The sequence below is a fragment of the Citrus clementina genome, unplaced genomic scaffold (assembly GCF_000493195.1).
Source record: "Citrus clementina cultivar Clemenules unplaced genomic scaffold, Citrus_clementina_v1.0 scaffold_8, whole genome shotgun sequence".
Classification (NCBI taxonomy): Eukaryota; Viridiplantae; Streptophyta; class Magnoliopsida; order Sapindales; family Rutaceae; genus Citrus; species Citrus x clementina.
The window spans coordinates 21,035,869-21,056,775 of NW_006262022.1; the positions used below are offsets into that span (position 1 = coordinate 21,035,869).

The 20,907-nt window shown below is 32.4% G+C and overlaps 3 protein-coding genes and 1 pseudogene across 3 annotated transcripts; 3 read left to right on the forward strand and 1 right to left on the reverse strand.

The window, feature by feature from the left end:
• Window positions 1-298: 298 nt before the first annotated feature.
• LOC18035170 (serine carboxypeptidase-like 51) lies at window positions 299-5,694 on the reverse strand. Its single transcript, XM_006424358.2, has 12 exons — window positions 5,527-5,694; window positions 5,332-5,426; window positions 5,111-5,218; window positions 4,759-4,999; window positions 4,630-4,673; window positions 4,353-4,526; window positions 4,051-4,253; window positions 3,879-3,948; window positions 3,504-3,554; window positions 3,120-3,172; window positions 2,886-3,018; window positions 299-768 (listed from the first exon to the last, which is right to left on the reverse strand). Exons 1-12 carry the CDS (start codon window positions 5,660-5,662, stop codon window positions 682-684), a joined length of 1,395 nt encoding a protein of 464 aa, XP_006424421.1. The 5' UTR covers window positions 5,663-5,694; the 3' UTR covers window positions 299-681.
• A 7,330-nt stretch (window positions 5,695-13,024) lies between these two features.
• Window positions 13,025-15,278, forward strand: LOC18034300 (uncharacterized protein At3g50808). Its single transcript, XM_024179255.1, has 5 exons — window positions 13,025-13,070; window positions 13,197-13,385; window positions 13,489-13,710; window positions 14,650-14,676; window positions 14,758-15,278. Exons 1-5 carry the CDS (start codon window positions 13,068-13,070, stop codon window positions 14,875-14,877), a joined length of 561 nt encoding a protein of 186 aa, XP_024035023.1. The 5' UTR covers window positions 13,025-13,067; the 3' UTR covers window positions 14,878-15,278.
• A 3,001-nt stretch (window positions 15,279-18,279) lies between these two features.
• LOC18034125 (cyclin-dependent protein kinase inhibitor SMR2) lies at window positions 18,280-18,627 on the forward strand. Its single transcript, XM_006424360.2, has one exon. The coding sequence runs from the start codon at window positions 18,280-18,282 to the stop codon at window positions 18,625-18,627; it is 348 nt and encodes a 115-aa protein (XP_006424423.2).
• An 850-nt stretch (window positions 18,628-19,477) lies between these two features.
• On the forward strand, window positions 19,478-20,897 carry LOC18034391 (annotated as a pseudogene).
• The last annotated feature ends 10 nt before the right edge of the window (window positions 20,898-20,907 follow it).

A 20,907-nucleotide genomic window follows, 5' to 3' on the forward strand; every position in this document is an offset into this window, starting at 1 on the left:
AGAGTTGTGTTTAGTGTGAGAATTCGAATCCAAAGCACATCTTTTACAACATCAAGATGTTTTACCAGTTAAGAGACAATTTAAAATTTAGTGGAATTTGAATGATTTTGTTTCCTACGTAAATGAGACTGGAAACATCGTTGTTTTTTTTATTCAAACTCGTATTCATTCCTAATCGAACGATCAAAATTTTGGGTTAAAACTTAAGGTTGAAGGTTCAGATGCGAGCTGTTCAGATGGGAGCTTTAGACTTTGAGAGGATCTATTAAAAAATAAGTAAATAAATGCATAATCGGGATCCTATAAAATTCCAAAACTATCAAGTATCAATAATCACTTGTTTTTCATCTTCTGAGTTTTGGTATCGGGGATCAAAAGAAATTCCATTCTTCAAGGACTTTCCCTTTACAAATTCAATGAAATGTAACACATTATTGAGTTTGTGTGTAAAATCACTCGTAACAATAAATTGCAAGGTTCCGAACTCCCCCATCGGCAATGCTATGTCACCTTTCTCTATCTTTTATTGCTGTATTTCTTCTTCTGCCCCTCCTCGAGTTATTATTAAGGATTAATCATCAAATCACTACTTTTCGTGTAAGCTCAGACTCTGTAATTAATCTCTGTATCTTGCGGTTCTTCCATGTTTTGCTTATTGCATGCAACAATAATGTCAACTTATCACAGCTTTGCTTTTCTAGCAGAAGCTGGTGAGTCTGTCATTGCAGCCAACATGTTTAATGCAATACAGGGCTGGTCTACTGGCACCTGCTTAATCAAACAATTAAATTAACATTATATTTCATGTCCATGCAATGCACAGTATAATTCGCAGAAACAAGCAAAATAATAGTAATAATAATAACAAAATCAGAATTTCATGTGAGAACACAGTAAGATTTTCCAAGTCAGAAAAGTCCGTCAGTTTCGACTTTCGACAAGTACTTTCAGCATTAAATGCTTCAACCCCACTGTCCACCTTTACCCCTTTTCCCTGACCAAGTATCACAATAATTTTTCTATCCAAAAAAAAAAGTGTCAGAATAATTTCATATAAAAAAAAAGTATCAAAATAATTTAATTGATTATTACTCGTTTATTTATAAATCCTATATGTATATTATTAAAGGGGCCTAACCTAATGCATGCAGTACGCGCGCACTTTAATCGCACACGACTACACACATGGTGCGTTCTCATTTGAGACTATAACCCACAATAAAACTCCTCTCAATGAGAGCCACCACACATACAAACAATCCCATATTATAAGATATGCAAACTGTGCATACTAAATCAAATTCTTATTATTAAATGGGAGCATATCTACAATTCAGGCATTGTATATTTCATTGGCTTTCACTCTTTTGAAAAAGTTACAAATTTGGTTACACCCTTTGATTGTTCGTTGTTGACCATCAGATTTTTGTGTAGTAAAATGATGTGGAATCTATATATTATATTTAATGTAGTATGTAAGAGGAATATCAAATTTCATCAATTCTTTTTATTGAATTAGGTTTAAGACTTTGATTTTAGGAAGGTTATAGTTTTACAACTTAAGCTAAACCTTTGGCTTAGGGGAAAAGAAAAAAAAAATTAAATTAGCAAACATCTTTTGCTTCTCCAAAGAAAGCTTGCACGGGTTACCAGATTTGACAAGCTTTTAAGCCACTTAATTATTATTATTATTATTATTATTATTTGTTGCTAATTCATGCTTTTAAGCCACTTCACTATTGTAGTTATAACTATATTCGATCTCTTGATGCAAGTTGTATGATATTTTTATGGGGTAAAATCCTATTTAGTCCATGTATTTTAAGATTAGTGTTCATTTAGTTCTTGTATTTTTAAAAATACCTCGAAATATCTCTGCTGTTAAAGTATTGATATCCTTACCGTTACTTTTCATTTCTTTTAGCTTATTTTTACAATATTACCCTTTTATAATTTTTTTTGGACATTAATAAAAAGAAAATAATTAAATTACTAATTTAACCCTAAAAAATAAAAATAAAATTATATTAATTTTTTTGCAAGCACCGTTTGCACACTTGGTAGTTTGCATACAATTTTTGACAATTAAAATTAATATATATTTTTTTATTTTTTAGGGTTAAATTGGTAATTTAGTTATTTTATTTTGATTAATGTCCAAACAAAAAATTATTATTAAAGGGTAATATTGTAAAAGTAAGCCAAAAGAAATAAAAAGTAATAGTAGGGGTATCAATACTTTAACGGCATGGATGTTTGAGGTATTTTTTAAAATATAGTGACTAAATGGATACTAATCTTAAAATATAAGGATTAAATAGGCTTTTACCCTATTTTTATGTGCAACCAAAAAAAAATTGTAATATTTGTGCATACATTTCGTCCCCACATGCTCAAATTATTAGATTATAGACCCACAGGGACTTAATAAACCTTGTACCTAACATACTTTCTTCGTACCATTGTATTTGTTTCAATCCGATTTTTAGCAATTGGAATGTCTACTTGTAGAAATTTTTGCAAATTTGAATCATTAACAAAAATAGTTAATTAATTTTTTTTCTAAAAAAAAAAGAGTTATGGGTATTATAAAGTTTTCATTAATGTGAACTTCGTTTCTTATTTAAGTTTGGAAGGAATTTGTTAAGAGTAGTTCCTAATCTTCTTTACATTTATTTTTTTCTTAATAATAAAAAAAAAACACAGAAAACTTTATTTCCAAAAATTGTATTGACCATAGATGCAGACAATTTTGACTGTAATGATGGTGTTATGATGATCTTAAGGATGAGAGTGATGGTTTTGGTAGTTGGAATCATGAAATGACAACTAGATTTTTAAATCAATTTTCTTGTAAAGAGTTGTTCTAAGTTTTGATGACTTACAAAGTGGCCAGCTCCAAGAATCCAATAAAAATGCAAATTTTTGTATGACTTTTTGAACCCTTTTGTAATTTTGTCATTCCCGCAGAATAATGGAGTCCTCTCAGTGCTCAGAAATTTCTGAAGCCCGTCCCACCTGATAAATTTTTTTTTTTTTTTTAAATTTACAAATTAAAATCCCATATAAAATGTTCGTACAGCAATTTACAAAAATATATCCAATTAAGAGTAGCTTACTTTAGCTTCTCAATCCATGCTTCAGTTCCCTTTGTTGAACAAATAACATCAAGCTACACAATACATCACCCAAGCAAGGCTTTTTCAGAAAAATAAAAATATATATGTATAGTTCTTTTTTAATATAAATGTTCGCATTGTATAAAAGAGATAAAAAAATTGTCAATTTTGGAGATATTGACTGTATAATAAAATGCTATATTTTAACAACCCTGAATACAAAGAATTGACCTTGTAGAGTCCACACACAAAATTTACAATATATATATATATATAGAGAGAGAGAGGATAAAGTGGGTGGTCCAAATGGAGTCCAACCAATTTTATATTTGCCTATTCACAATCAATTTAATGTGGGAAAACGTTGAAAAGATTGAATCTTACTTGCCCATTATACACAGTCACATTCACTCCCTTGGCAAGTAGCTCATCAACCTATAAGAGGAAACAGAGATGAGAATATTCAATCAGACACCATAATCATCTTGTTTGAAAAAGATAATCACTTTCTTTGGAAGCAACTTAAAAGAATTCAAAGAAGCATGCGCCGTGATTTGCCAAGGATGTGAAGAAACAATAAAAACAAAGGAAAAAAAAAACCTGAAAAAGATATTTGGAATGCTGTTGTTTAATGAAAAACAACAAAGAAGTTCTGGTTGAAATTTCAACATCTCTGTTGGTGGCCGAGAAATCAAAAAAAAAAAAAGGGCATTCATTAATGATAACAGCTTCTGTAGCAAGAGGCTGAACCCCTCATACCTCACTAATCCTTGGCCTCATAAAGTCACCAGAAAGCTCTGTGAAAACAGAGTCTGATTGTCCTCCCCATCTGAAGAACACACAAAATTTGTACTTGCAATCATGGATTAAAATTTACAAATCATTCAATGAATTATATATAATTTTTTGGGAGAAATTTAATAAGACGCACGTAATGTTTTCTGGGATAATCTTGAGCTTCTTTTTTATAACACCATTCATCAAGCTACCAACATCACCATCACCATCAGGGGTGGAAGATTTATGGGCACTGAGATATCTTGAGTATTTTCTCATTGAAGCTCCTACTGCTAATGTTGATGCTGTTAAAGACACCGGGTCCATGCCCGAATCCAGTAGAAAATTGTAAAAATCCTGCACGATTAATTCAACATGTAAAAACAAAATAATCCAACATTTACTTGAACCAAAAAAGAAAAAAGAAAAAATGTGTGAAACAATTAATGCAATTACCACAGCGTTGCTGTTTTGACTAATCACACTCTCAAGTTGCGCCCATGAGTCTGTGGCACCAACAAATTCACCAGCTTCAAGCTGCTGCTTAATCTTTTGAGCTATTTGATTTGATTTTGCGAAGCCATTGGTATCAAGCCTTGACACATCTTTAAGTAGAGGCCCCCACGAAAACTGCATATATGTGTATATATTTCACTTAATAATTAATAATCCAAATGCACGCTCTTCATATTATAATTTTATTTATTTCGATATAAAACATTTCAATATTTACCACAAAATCCTCTGGTGAGATCCAACTATCTCCCAAGGCAACTCCTGCATAAAAGTGAGGAACAAATATATTGATAATCTATTTGCGTATTTATTTTTGCTTTTGTGATTTGACAATAAATTAAATTACCTCCAAGTTTGAGCTTTAACTTTCCAGCTTCAATGGCTTTAACGGCTGCCAGTCCGAGAGTTGCAGCAAATTTGCCTCCATAAGACTCTGCCACAATAAACAGAGGACTCTTTTGCAGAATTTCATTCTTGTTAAATAACTCCATTAGCAATGTAGTTAAATCATTTGCTGCCTCAACATCGTTTTTCACAAACGAGCTATTATCCTCAGCATAGCTGTATCCTGTTCCCACAGGATTGTCCTGTATCACACATTAAGAACAAATGCATACATTAAAATATCAAAAACCAGTAAATTTTTTACAAAATTCAATACTCTTTAAGCTCAAACTAAGCTTTAGTTTTAACCATACAACAAATAATAGGTCAGCTTTCTTCAACCATGTTGAATTCCTTGGCTTCAAATAAGTGTCAAATGGCCCAACCTCTTCAAAATTCCCAATCCCAACTCCTGAAGCACCCTGTTTCAGATGCATTAATATTCAATATTAATTCATAATTTCTGGGTTTTTTTTTTTTTAAAAGGGCGGAACATTATGTGGTTTAACATTTGAGATTGTTGATTAGTACTCACAGGGCCACCTTGCAACCAAAGAATGATAGGCCATGGCTTTGAGGGATTTTCAATTCTGTATGGACTTTTATATAGCCACCAAAACATGTGTGCTTCTGCATATATTTAAGCAATCTTGAAAATTAAAAGAACCAAGGAAAAAAAAAATTGAAGTAAAATAAACAAAAATCAAAAAGAACAATTCTAAAAACTTACTTGGCCTAACTTCAACATACCCCCACTCTTCTGAGGCATCCTGGTTTTTACTCAGAGCTCTAGCTGCTGCTCCTCCATTAAAAAGAAGAGAAACAAGGAACAGTAGAGTCGCTACAAAGACACAAAGCTTCTCCATTTCAATAAGTGAAAATGAAAATACAAGACACCAATAGCCTTATATATAAATGTATAAAAATAAATATCATTGGAGGGTTGATTGAAAAAGTGGTCTTTGTTTCTGTCCGTAACAGATATAACAAAAAAGTGGAAACTTCTACAGCTAATTTAAGGTAAAAGCATACTAGATTTGTATAAAGAATCAAAACAAGAAGATTTGTATTTTTATACAGTATTGTCTTTTCCTTACTTTATATGAATTAAAAATATGATAATATCAATATACCAAATGATTTTTTATCTGCCAATATATATATTACAAGAATAGGTTAAAAAGAGAAAACAAAACATGTAGAGCTATTGCTACAGGCTTGTTTTACAAGGTGTCTGATTCTGCAATTTGTTTTATGTTTTCAGAGCATAGGTTAATTGAAAAAAAAAAAATTGATAAAAAAGAGTTGGGCTGCGGTTTGTATGAATTGCTTACATGAAGATACATAGTTTTGTTTTTGCAGTAAAGAGAATGACATAACAGAAACACACAACTAGTCAAAAGTGTTACTCTCTTCTGAAAGTCTTGCACACAACAGTATTTATTTTTATTTTATTTTTTTATGTTGAATGAGTGCATTTGTTTGTGTTTTTGTTTTCTGAGGCTGTGAGGGGTTATGGGGGATATTTTGGGAACCAATCAAATCTTGCCGCTGTTGAATTTCTCATGGAGGATCCCTTGAATAGTGGAGATTTTGGATTATTTTTTCATTACTTTTTCAGAGAGGAAATGGGTAAATTGGTAACAGTTATCTCTGAGACACCCTTTGATCTCTCTTCTCATCTAATATGTGTTATCAAATTAATTAATACATAAAAAAATTCTAAGAAAATAAAATATATATTTCCCCCTGAGGGGCGTGACTCAATACTTTTTAAGTAGATTTATTTAACTGATTTTTTGAATTCAGAATCTTTTGATCGTTTTGGATTTTGGATTCGAATCTTCTCAATGATGGGTTAAAATATAAAATTGGGTTTTACTCATCTTAATATATAATCTTGATTTTAACAATCTCTAAATTTTGAGAGGTTGTTAAATTTTAAAGAAATAGTATCAAAATTTTAAAGATCTTATTTCATGTGCATATTTATAATAAAAGATTTTATAAGCGAACATGAGATTTAGTTTATCTTTCTTTATAACTTTTCTTTGACTGCACAATTGAAAAATATTGACCATCCCACGTAAGTAGACGGCTCAATACTAATCACGTGAAATTGACACAAATATATCATTCTCAATATCAATATTAATTTCCCTCTACGGTAAGTTACTCTTTTTTTTTTTCATTTTTGGTAAAAACAATTTTAATATATAGTTTTTTTTTTCTTTCAATGGCCCATAATTAAAAAATAATAATAAAACCCTAATGGAGGAGAAACATCAAGTGAACGCGTGAAACCAATGTGATTCAATCCTAAAAAAGATTAAAGGTGAAAGAGATCATAATTGCAATTTTTGTCTTCAGTGAAGTGATTAGGTTTAATGTGCACCCACTTTTGATAATTATTTCTCCTAATAAGGAATGTCCCAGAAAAAAAGATACCATTATCTGAAAACAGTGATACCCATTAACAAAAGTCCAATAATGCAAATGCAATCAAATTTTGTACCTATAAGGTTTGTCTCCGAGCATCGGCAAGAAAAACAGTGAATTCTAATCTTAAATTAGAAAATGACAACCACGTGGTAAAACCATAATTGACACACACACATATATATATATATATATATTCTATGTATACCTACAATATCAAGCAATTAATCAAAGTCACGTATCAAAACTTTTATCAAGAAAGTTGTCACTCGTGCATCCATTTTCAAAATATCATAAATGCAATCACCAGCTGTTTGATGCAACAATTAATCTCTCACTATCTTCTATTAGAAAAAGTGACGAGAGAAAATTTGAAATAATAATATAACCCTAAACTTCAGATTTTTCAACAAGAGTGAGTGGGGTTGATGTATCAATATTCTCTTCAAAATAACCAGTAGAACTTCTTGACGATGAACAGTAAGTGTAGTAGTCAAACAATGACAACCAAGTAGCGTGCATGCTACTTAAGTAACGAGACGTATACGCTATCTCCCCCGGCCGGGCCAATTAAAAAAAAAAAAAACTTGAAAGAATATTTAATTATTAAGTTTCTCCTCACTTTCTTTCCAACCAAACAACTTCAATAACTACAAAAAAAAAAAATTATGAAAGCATAGCAAGATTCTTCAATAATCAGGAGCTTAAAAAGTGAAAACACCAATCACATGTGATGTGGGCGCGCGAACTTTTATGTCCCATCATTTTCGACTAGGTGCCTTCATTTGCAAGATTTTGCCAGCACATGCTCATTAAATTAAAAACTTTTTATAATTGGAGCAGGTCGCCCTTAATATATGGTCACGACCCTAGATATATTAAAAATATTTATTTGGATTTTGAGCTACGGTAAATTTTCTCCATAATGATATTCCATTAAGGAATAATCTCTACATAATTCTTTATAATTATGTTTCTATTTTGAGACAGTTATAAGTAAGAATAAATTCTATATTATAATAAGTTGTAATTTTTTTAAAAAAAATCAATCTTAAGAAACTTGCCTCCACGTAATAATAATTATGTATATATTCCAAAAATATATATGCTATATTGCATTAGAATTTCATGATGGAACAAAATATTTTTTTTTAAAGTTGTATGGGACAATGGTTTATACAACATATAATATTTAAGGAACTGTATTGAGAGAAAAACATTAAATAGAATGCAGACATTTTAATTTTTAAGATGACTTTGCATAACACTACATTAACGGAATTTTTTAAAACCGTGTCTATCTCTTTTATCAATATCTATATATTAGATAATCAAAGTTGGTTTGTGTGAGTGGTTCGGCACTCTCACTCCTTAAGAGATGTCAGGAGTTCAAACCCCGCTCTCGTATGGAGTCACCCCTTTGCCCAGCACTTTACCCTTTACGGGCCGACCCGGTGCGAGTAGAGATTAGTCTGAGTTGTGATACATGCTTAAAGGTGCCTCCCACAGTTGGGCCAACTTAGGACCACTTCATAGTTCAGACAAAAAAAAAATATCTATATATTAGATTTGACATGTTCCTTCAATTAATTATTAGTGTAATCCATATTTTAACTTTATATCACTTTTGCCAATGATAACTAAGTCAAAACATTAATTTTTGTAGATATAATATGACTATATTGTAGCTAAAATATGGCTATATATAGGTAGATCTTACTGAATATATTAGAAGAAAATTACGCTGAAGACTCACTAACTTAATTAATGCCGGCAAATTTAGGTACTTGCTGCATTAGAAATTTGGTTAAGATATATTATTGCATTTTATTTTGTTAATGAAAATTGTTGATTCCATATTCCTATTAAAATCGAATCGAAAGTCCAATATGTTACCCTCAAGTTCGAATATCTCCATCATATACAACTTACAGATCACATTATTGTTTGTACATCTAATTCTAATATGTATATTAGACATAACACTTGAACCTAATGATCGATAAAGTGAAGAATAAACGTTTAATAAAATTTTGTGCTCCACAAACAGATTGCGTATGCTATTGGACCAATAATTGTTGTGATACCACAACAGCGAAGCAATGAAGCGTGCATGCATGATTTTTGCAATTTTGTGTCTGCAATTTGCCGTCACTATTTATTATCTGTTAATGAAAGTTCTGGACCTACTTGCCGGGGCACACAGTATACTTAAATCAAACCGTGCTGTATCATAATGCTTCAAAATGAGATCTCTCGTTTATTTTTTAAAACAAACTCAAATATTTCAATTAAATCTTTGAATGCAGATAATTAATTTGAATAAAAAAATTAATTGAAAATATTGCATATTCAAATTTGCAGAATTATGCATGAAATTAGACGTATTTTATCAACAAAAAAAAAAATATTCTGTAACTCTTTATTTATCGACTGTACGCCTGACACATTTGTTACTGTGTTATATCAACAAACCAATTGCTGGGCCAGAACCATGGGCCTTAGCCATAGATTGCTGCACATGATGGGCCTCGAGGAAGTGCAATAAAATGCGGCAAAGTAGCTTAGCATCTTATGCTAAGAGAGGATAACGATACCATTCATACCATATCATTAAAAATGTTTATTTGTGTTTTGACGTTGATAATATACATAAAAATAATATAGAAAGAGTAAATTAGAAAAGCTAGAGAGGCTAAACGGTACAAGCTAAGGAAAAAAGAGAGGAAATTTTCTTTACAATTTAGCCAATTTTCATGATATAATTCAACCAAGAAATGACATTTGTCCAATGCAGGTAATGTTCGAGCGTTTCATAACATTTGAACTTTCTTTAAGTCGTGGGAAATCGAAAATTCCACAATAAATTTATTATTTTCGAACAACTACAACAATATATAATTGATTAAGACTCATTCGATAATTTATCAACCAATCTTTATAAATAGAACTTAGCAAATAACATTTTGGCACATACGACACTAATTTAGATACATGTGAGGTAACATTCATAAATTCGATAGCAAGTGAATTTTGAAAAGGTATGGTCGAAAATTCCAAACAAATTAGTCGTTAAGAGACTAGTTTTGCGAAATATTCTAAATTCATGTCCAAATTGTAAGTTGCTCCTCAAGCTAAATGAGAACCCAATACCCAAGAAAAAATAGAGAGAATTTCAACTAACTTTCAACCATTAAAATATTGCAGTTGTTGTTGCTTTTAGAAATCTTTGAATGAATGATAGTATTATTTTCTTTCGGCACTGAATGACTTTCTTTGTCTTCAACACTGTTGAAACTTGGTTTCTAATATAAAAATTATCGAAGGATCTTGAATTTGACATTTCTTAACAGCGGACTTAAAATTGTATCTGGTTTTTAACTCGTTACAATTGGGATTGTTTATAGATTGTGCCATGCATAGACATGAAAACTATGAAATTAGACTCATGTTAGTTAATGAGAAGCAATTACCTCACCATTGCATTAACTTTGCTATTTGCAAAAGTACAATCGTTGTGTAACAAAGAACATCTATTGTATCAAGTAATGAAATTTAAAAGAGAAGAATCTATGCTTACTATAGTTACAAAGATACAAAAAAATATATGATTTAATGAAGAGAATCTCTATTAATAAAACAATCTACTAAAAGTTAAAAAAAAAGAAAAAGATCGGACCAAATTTCCTAAGTTTGGCCAATATCTACTCAGATGTATTGAAGCTTCCTGTTTTAAAAGTATAATGTATTTTGTTATTGGACTATTTCAAAGATGCACTTTTCAGGTTGGCCACTACCGACAATATGCATGTGATGTACACTGTGTTTACACTGGGATGAATTTATGTGTGTATATATAATATTTAATGATCAAAAGAAATGCGATGGGTTTTTATTTATTTATTTAATTTTTGTAGTTCATAGTTAGTTTACATGCAATCAAAAGAAATGCGATGTTATTTCTTACAGAACCTGCCCTACTTAGTAAAAATTGTCTACTTTTTCTGTGGGTGCAAAAAAAGTAGACAATTTTTACTAAGTTTGGCCACTATCTACTTGGATGTATTGACATTTTCTTTTTCAAAGACATAATCTACTTCGTAAATTTGCTAGATTATTTCAAAGTTATACTGTTAAATATGTCCTTTCAAGATGCTAAATATTATTAATTTATGTTGTCAAGGAAACGCAACAAAGCAATTGGTCAAAGCGTCCCTAAAACACCAAAAAAAAGAAAAGAAAAAAAGGATTATGCTACATTAGAAGTCCATGTCCTACAGTTGATTTTAGATTAGGTTAATTCGTGGTGTTTAATTCGTTTTTCAATTTGCTATGTTTAATTTAGCAGAAATATTTTTCATAATCTTTCTTTTTATCTAGTTACTTGTTTATTTCTTCTAATGTTAAAAAGAAAATTAAATGCAATCATACATGGCAAGTCTTAGGAAATAGAAAAATTTAATTCGCTTTTCAATTCGCTATGTTTAATTAGCAGAATTATTTTTCATAATCTCTCTTTTTATCTAATTACTTGTTTATTTCTTCTAATGTTAAAAAAAAAAATTAAATGCAATGATACATGGTAAGTCTTGGGAAACAGAAAAAATGTATCATATAAATAGTCTTACCTAATTTATCACAATTAAACATATTAAATGTTTTAACACTTTTACCAGCAAAAGATAAAATGTAATTGTTCAATAAAATGAATTAGGAATTTGAGCATCACTAATAGGGATGACAATTTTTTCTGATGGGATGAGATTCTGCGGGATCCCATTCCTTTTAGGATGGGATTGAAGCATATTTTTGTCCTATAAAAAAATTTAGGGATGGGAGTGAGACATTTTTTTTTTATCCCAATTGCATATGCGTGACGGGAGTGGGATTGACAAATTCCTTCTCATCCCGTCTCATTACCGATTAAGAATGGAAATTTTTCCAATTGGGACGGGATCCCACAGGATCCCATCTCTTTTGGGATGGGATCCCACATGATCTCATCTCTTTTGGGACGGGATTGAGACATATTTTTGTCCCAAAACAAATATAAGAACGGGACTGGAACGTTTTTTCATTCCATTTGCATATATGGGATGGGATTGGGATTGGGATTGGGATTGGTAAATCTCATCCCATCCCGTCCCATTGCCAACCCTAATGACTAACCTATCAAATTTATTTTAGCAATTCAATTAAAAAAATATATTCTAGGTTAATTTATACATCAACTAAAAAAAAAATCAAAATCCCGCATGAAACGGCAATTAACTCGTGTAATAAAAGTTCCACTCTAGCACTTTGCATGTGGAGTAATTGTCACACGTGGGTATTTAAATATAATTTTAATTTAATTCAATTTATTTGTATTTCTCCTTGTTGTTTTTATGAGACTCTCCTTGTATAGAATGTGTTTTAACTTGTATAGAATGATATTTTAACTTATTGTAAAAGACTTAATCTAATCCCAAAACGTAACCTAATTAATTTGCCGACTTTGTGCCCTTCTTACCGAGAGACGCAAACAAAGAACCCAAGATTAAAGCATTGCGTAAGCTCCAAACACTCTCCTCTCTCTCTCTCTCTCTCTCTCTCTCTCTTTATTCTTCGGCCCCCTTTCCCCGATCCGACGGCCCAAAAGCCACTTTAACCTAACCAATACCTCATCTCAGCCGTTACATCTCACACCCCTCTTGATATTTTAGCACATATTCTTTGTGTCGTCTTCACTGTTTTGTTGATGAATCTTATGTTTTCGCAGCAACGTTTTCTCTAAAATTCAAAACCCATTTCGCATTTTATTAATTCATTATTACTACCTTTACTTTGTTTATGGTAATGCAAGCTCAGCTTTCTTCATTAGCATTCCCTCATTTTTGTTCATTTTATTAGTTGTTGACTCATCGTAAACTCCTAACCTTTGTTCTAATTCTTGTTTTTATTTTCTTGGTGTCCAAACAGATAAACAGTAGCACAATGTTGGTACCACCATGGCTAGAATCATTATTGTCAACATCATTCTTCACCATTTGCCCCAGGCATAATGATTCACCTCGAAACGAGTGCAATATGTACTGTCTTGATTGCATGAGCGGTGCCTTTTGCTTTTACTGCCGATCTTCTAGACACAAAGATCACCCCGTTATTCAAGTGGGTATATATATATATATATATCTATATCTATGTGTGCATATATGCACATGATCATTCAATTCAATTGTGTTTTAATGATTACTTTACATTATGTTTACAGATCAGACGGTCGTCGTATCACAATGTGGTTAGGGTTGCAGAGATACAAAAGGTATTGGACATAAGTGAAGTGCAGACGTATGTGATAAACAGTGCAAGAGTTCTATTCTTGAATGAGAGGCCGCAGCCGAAGGGTCCGGTCGGTAAAGGGGTTTCACATCTTTGTGAAATCTGTGGAAGAAGTCTTTTGGACCCATTTCGTTTCTGTTCTTTGGGATGTAAGGTTAGCCGCCAGCTTGTCTCTTTCTCTCATCCTTCTTCCTTCTTGCTCAAATTTTTATTATTATCATTCCTTCATTTTCTAATATCAATTAATATTCCATCACATTGTTATTGTCGGTGACAATATATTGTGATTAAGACTTGCCATTTTAGAATTCTTATTTAATATATATAATTCTTAAATGATGAAACATATATTAATTTGTTTGTGACGTTCGGTTGATATAGACCAAATTAGACTAACAAATATGTTTTGAAAGTGCTCTTTGAAGAAGTACTTATTGATAAGTTAGGTGTTTATCTTAAATGTGTTTCAAGTCTTAGTTAAAATTATTCATTGCAGACATCCTTAATTTATAAAGTGCTTTTTTGTATATGGATAGTAGTTTAGGCACCAAATTGATAATGCCATTTACAATCAATGCGTGGAAATCCGTAGGAAAGACTTATTTGTATATCATTATTAGCAACGATTTGCGCGCCAAAATTACTTACGCTGTTTGGAATTCAACATATGGATGTCTACATATGATATTTACTTTTATATGATTATTAGTAGCAATTTTGGCAATAAATCGCTAACCATCCACATTTCAACTTCAAGGCAGAAAATTTATTTGAACATAGTTATTAGTAGCTATTTGGGCGCTAGATTGCTAATGCTAATTAAAATTTATCACATGAATGTAGCACGAAAGATGACTCTTGAACATTGCTAGTAGTAATGTTCAGTGCCATATTGTCAACGCCGTGTATAATTCAGCACCCGTAGATCAACTTCGGTACTGAAGATTGGCTATATGAATGTTGAAATTGCTTTATCCATAAGTATTTATTGTTAATTATCGAGAAAAAAATTCTTCCAAATTCCAACATATCCTTAATTGTTTTGAAAGCTAGCTTTAATTCAGTTTAATATATATATATATTTTGAATTTAGCTTGAAGGAATTAAGAAAAATGGGGAAGCAAGTTTTGTCTTAAGCAACAAGAATGAGGAAGAAATACCGCAAGAAAGGGAAGGAATGCAAAGAAGATTGCCAACTAAGGAAAAAGAAGAATTGCGTGAAGGAAGACAACAAGACATGCACAGAAGCACGCCTCCTCCAACTCATTCTAATTCAAGGAGAAGAAAAGGCATTCCTCAAAGAGCCCCCTTCGTTACCTAAATTAATTAATTAATAATTTAACTTATAATTAAACCCTTTAAGCCTTGTAAATTATGTATATCCAGCTCAGTCTACATAGGCTACCACGTGGGATGCAATGTGCCCTAAAAGAATAGTGCATATTGTCCCTTTAAACAAGCAAAATTAGGTGTAATGTAAGCTGTTGCTTTTGGAAATTGGGGCTGACTTAAGGGTTCAATAATGCTGCGTTAATGTTTGGGAGTTGGGACAATGCTAGGTGTAAATGTTATGTGTACACATGAACCGTCTTTTATATATAGAAAGCACCAACAGCTCATCAATATGTTAATTGTTTTTTGGTTCATGAAACGTGGATAACATAGATGTGATGGTAACTGTAATAGCCAAATTCGTGAGCTTTATGAAAATGTCATGCCATTTCGAGCCTTTTGATTTCTCTCTTTATCTTGGTTCAAATTTATAACTGTAGCTATATTTTAGGATACAAATATTCAATTTCCTTGTTTAAAATCGATTTTTCATTATAAATTAAAGTAGGCTAGCACGTGGGATATCTGTACATTAAATTGTATCGATTTGGCGGCTGAATTGTTGTTGAAAAATATTGCAATTGTGGTCAAGAATGTAGCGAGACTTAGTTAAATAAAAGTTAGGCTAATTATGTTGACAATATATATTATATTTAATATATGTACTTTTCATGTAAAAAGAATATCGATCTGAACCCATCAATATAATCACTGATTGTTTAAAAGAAAAAAAAAAAGGGAAAAAAACTCCAAGCAGAGATAATTTTAAGGGTAATTAGGGCGTTCTAATTGAGAGAAAGATAATGGGAAAACAATGTAAAAGATCAAGCTTAATCAATTCATCAGTTAATTTGAACAGTCGCTATTTGATTTAAAATATATGAAAATATATTCAATTTATGCAATTTGATGGGATCTTGTTCCAACAAAATAAATCATTATCTCCCGACCCATTTGATTTTCTAAAAATAAAAAATAAGCACATTAATGAAAATTTTCACCACATTCAGTTTATATCCCATTGTGGGATTCGATGAAGTCGTTGACTCCCTTTTTAATTCCATAAAAAATAATTTATTTTTCTTACTCTATGTAGGCATGGAAATGGGAAAAATGACATCTAATTAGCATGGTGAGGAACCCTAGGCACTCACAATTTCCGTATGTCACTATTTTTTAACCTTAGCACGAGAACTAGTAGTAGATCTTTTTCATTATTATAGCGTTATTTACTCATTCTATTTCATTTGTGTAATCACATTTTTTTCCCCCAAAATCAACGATTGAAGAATGAAGAAACATAATAAATTAAGCAAAAGAAAAATTAGTATAACGACTTTTACCTTGTAATTGTAATGGTTTGAATCTACACCGAATTATCATCACCACTTGGCTGTCTAATTCTACTTCTATGAGTCTAGTTCTATCACCGTGCAGGTTGCACTTGCCCACTGATTGTCAAAGCACCATTTATACACACTTTCTTCAAAATCAATGAATCAAATGAGCTTAATTGGTAATAGGTCACTCGAGTCAAAATGGGAAAGATTTGGTATATATTTATGTAACATTTGACATATAAAATGTTATTTTAGCATGTCACGTACAAGCTGAACAGCTCGCTACAACAGTCTCTGCGAGAAATGAAATTACAAAATCAAATAAAAATTCATAATCAAATTTTGATTATCCAAATCAGCCTAAAAAGTTTGTCATGTTCGATATTGGGTTTGGATAATTGTAGTTTAGAACCTATAATACTAAAACATTTAATAAACATTAATTATTGTACCTTATAAACTAAGTTAATTTGATCCTATACTTATACGATGAAAAATTTATAATACTTTTGTTATTTTGATCAAAATTATTATTTAAAAATCATATTCACTAAATACTATTGACCTTTATTTTATAATTAATTTTTTTTTCAATAATTATGTCTTAAAAATTAGAGCATCTCAATAATGTTGATCTATCGGTCCCACTATAGTTGCGTATACGCTTCTACGGTTTCATTCATTTTAGCCGACGGGTTCAACAAATTAATCCAACAACTCACACAATATATATCGAATATTTGATTGGTCTAGTTAATCATCTAAAATGATTCTATGAATTGCTTAATTAAGACACCAATCAAACAAACCTGTATTGACTAAATAAACCTTTTGTTGAGCCAAAATTACAAAAGTACCAAAATGTGATTAGTGATCGGTGCAATTGCAACATGTGGAGAAGAAATAGCCAAGCATATATATGATAGGGGCCAGGGATAGTTGTATAGATGTCGATATCAAGAGGGTAATAATATTCTACGTTCAAAATGGTATCCTATGCATGGAGTGTGCATGAAGACAAGAAAGATATCTATAAATATATGTATGAAGTGACAGCTGATGAAGGAAGAGAATTTAGAAATTGTGAATCAAGATAAGGACCAAGGACCACTACTACTACCACCCACTGAATCCAATATATAGATATGCTCAGACCTCAGTAGCTCAGGTTATAACTGGGAAGGCAAATTGTATTTGAACTGAAGCCACCGGTAATTCACTGCTCTGCCATCAGTACTGGCCATCACATGCCTTCACATATAGTTCATGTACTATAGTTGCGTACTGCTTCGGATGTTTGAGCTTGAGAACTCTGCCGTCACATGCATTTCATACATATAGTAGATTAATAGTTACTTGATTTGCTTATGAGAATGACAACAGTACAACAATTATATGGTATAAATTTAGTCTCTGTCGAAAATGTTAAATTTTCTGCTACATTCCCATATTTTTTCTAAATTGACCATCTAAATTTTTGTGATATTATATATTATGTATCGTAAACAAAAATTCAGCAATGAAAAATTTGGGGACGGGTGTAAGTAAACCTTTGGAAGTTTCATATACAACGGTTGCATTGTTGATATGTCCACTTGCCTGATATAAACCTATATAAACCTATTTTAGTTTAGTTTTAAGGTATAACCCACAATAAAATAAAGTGTTTATTAAAGTTTTACTTGTTATGACAGATTAAGAGTTGATGTCATATATAAACAGTCGAAAAGCAAATTCATAGGAATTGAATATTATTTTATGAGATTCATAAATATAGGTGGTCAACTTGGACTTTGACTGTAATGAGATATTGTTGCTGTCATTTGTTAGGAAAATGGCACCGTCAAAAAGAAATTGAGAATATATAAGAAACAAAAGTGCAAATGAGAGTAGACGTATTTTTCCAAAGAAGATAAGAGAAAACAGTAAAAATAGGAAGTCTATTATTAATTGTGTCAATTTCTCACCCACTTAAAATTCTCTCATTTGCCTCCTCCTCCTTAGCAACCTTCTCTAAATCTAGTAGCACTTGTATGATTAACATAATCTCCATGTCTAAAGATCTCAAGTTTCAGCAAATTAACCTACCAAAGCTTAAACCATCATCAAAGATTCAAACAGAAGAAGAAGCTGGCGAAGAAATTCAAGCTGCGTCAGAAGATTATACTAATGAAGATTGCAAGACACCAACTTCTAGTGATCACAAGATACCAAAAATTCAAAGCTGCCCAACAACTCCGAGGAAGAAAGTGCAGGTGTCCTTTCACAAGAGAAAGATGCATGAGTTTTTGTTCTTTGAAGCTACAGGGCGCGAGGAGGTAGAGTCCTTCTTCAGATCAAACTCAGAGCTGTTTAGGGTTGGTTCTCATGCTGTCAAGAAGAGATGTAAGAGCTTATGAAATCCCTCAACTATTGTAGTATTACTTCTAGCTAGTTAATTTGTTTATCTTCAGTTTTAATGTGTATATATAAATGAAAACTTTGCATCTGTAATATTGCTGAATAACACATAATTTTCTTGGATAATAATAATAATACTCCTATCTGTTAATTTCTGATCAGAAGTGCTTAATTTATTTCTGCATCTACATCAATCCTTTTCTTTCCTGTTATGAATATGCTATATCAAATCGAAAAAAAACGAAACATCGGCAATTGGAGTAACATCAATCAAATCCAGCCTTCTCAAAAAGTAGTATGTATATAGTTTAATTGTCGTTAAGAGATAGGTCGGACGGTTATTAGAAGACTTGCTTTTAGAGGGATCCCATGTTTAAAATTTTCTTGGGAAGCCTGCAGCCTTAATGAGTGATCCCCACTAGGGTCTATGTCATCGTACCATACATATTATTTATTCATTTAGATCCGTGCTGATATTAATTGTGCTAAAATAATCTACCATGCGTGCATATATATATTCTTATCCAATAATTACAAATCCCAGCTTTCTCAAAAATCAGTCCAAAAATTCGATCAACATTAAATCTAAATCTGTAATTTATAACCTTCTTTCGTGATTTGAGTTAGCAAGAGAAATATAGTTGGTATTATGTATTCAAGCTGAGCAGCATAAAGAAAATTGGAGTGTTTAACATCCTTCTTGCACTTGACAATCACGAAGCTTGCCTTGAAGGAACCAACGTACAAGTGATGCATTGTGTTATTTACATAGCCTGATTATTTATCAAATGGTAAGGAGAAGACTCTGCTTGGCGCACACACGTACATGGGATGCTTGCAGGGCGTAGCCTTACAAATTGACAAATATTTCGGGCTCTGTCAGATCCACTGCCACTGGGAGCCCGAGTGAGCCCATGATCTCAATTCTGTTTCCTGCAGGCTCAAGCAAAGATGCGAAACACACTGGAATTTTCACCTCATTAACTTTTACCACACGTTGCCATTCCATCCTAGAAGAGATTATCTTTTGGACACATGTCCTCCACGTGTCTCTCTCTGGTAGCATCTACACACTTTGATGGACAGTTATAAGACAAAACAAATAACTAGTAGTAACGACGGTTGTCATTATCCTGTTTTTTCAAAACAGTCTGCTGAGAGGGAATAAAACATTCGAGGGCAAAACCAAAGAGAAAAAAAAAGGAAAAATGCCTCCAAGGCGTTCCGCAAGAGTTGTCCTGACCAAGAAAGTTGTCACAGAAACCGTTGAGGTTTCTGTAGTTAACGAGAAGAAGAAAGGAAAGCAAGAAATTGCTATTCATTCTGAAGAAACACTGCCTTCGAAGACCATTACCGTTGAAGACAAAGAAGAAGGGAAACGCACTACAGTTGAAGTTCCAATAGAAGAGCCTGAGCCTCCGACCGAGCCAGAGGCCGAGCCTTCGAGTTCTGTGGCAGCAGAAGCGGCAACACCAGCAAAGAAAGAAGAAAAAAAGACATCCATTGAGACTTCCCCAGAGCCAGAACATGATGTTGCTGCTTCCGCGGAACAAGAAGAACCTCCAGAACAATCGAAAAATAAAGAGAAAGAGAAGCCCAACGAAGCTCAAAAGACAGCTCAACAAGAAGCTAGGGCTGCCCATGAAAAGCCGGGTAGCAAGAAGAGAAAGAGAAGGAAGAGAAACGAGGGTACCGGAGAGGAGTACAAGACGTATGTGTTTAGGGTTTTAAAGCAAGTGCATCCCGGGATGGCGATATCGTCCAAGGCAATGACTGTAATCAACAACCTAATGAACGACATGTTTGAGAGGATTGCCGGCGAGGCAGCGACGCTTTCTAAGCATTGTCACCGGACGACAATGTCGTCCAGGGAGATTCAGGGAGCAGTGAAGCTGGTTTTGCCTGGAGAGCTTGGGAAGCATGCCGTCGCTGAAGGGACTAAAGCTGTGACTAATTACACGTCCTATGATGCAAAACGGTCCAAAGCTTAAGAATTATTTTCAGTTAATTTTCGTTGTTATGTTGTTATTGTTGCATGACCTTTTGAGTTTTTGTTCTGCACGTAATTTAAAAGGGTCCTGTAATCAGGTAGACATGTAGCCTATAGGGGTCACGTACTGTGAATGTATCTGCTACTTGCATAGTTTTAACATACGGTGATGACTGCATTTCATGATTCTATTCATGTTTTCTTTCAGCACAGAATCATTGATTTTAGGACTGTTGTTGTTGATATATTTTATCAGAAAACTAATACATAGCCCGGGAAATAATACGTA

Bases quoted from the DNA above. Each gene is read 5' to 3' on its own strand.
- LOC18035170 (XM_006424358.2), bottom strand. From the start codon at position 5,662: ATGGAGAAGCTTTGTGTCTTTGTAGCGACTCTACTGTTCCTTGTTTCT. The intron at 4,674-4,758 runs GTAATTTAATTT...ACTTTTATGCAG, and splicing joins GTTAAAGCTCAAACTTGGAG to GAGTTGCCTTGGGAGATAGT. The intron at 3,555-3,878 runs GTATGAGGGGTT...TTCCTCTTATAG, and splicing joins TGAGGCCAAGGATTAGTGAG to GTTGATGAGCTACTTGCCAA.
- LOC18034300 (XM_024179255.1), top strand. The intron at 13,711-14,649 runs GTTAGCCGCCAG...TTTTGAATTTAG, and splicing joins TCTGTTCTTTGGGATGTAAG to CTTGAAGGAATTAAGAAAAA. The intron at 14,677-14,757 runs GCAAGTTTTGTC...TTGCCAACTAAG, and splicing joins GAATTAAGAAAAATGGGGAA to GAAAAAGAAGAATTGCGTGA.
- LOC18034125 (XM_006424360.2), top strand. From the start codon at position 18,280: ATGTCTAAAGATCTCAAGTTTCAGCAAATTAACCTACCAAAGCTTAAA.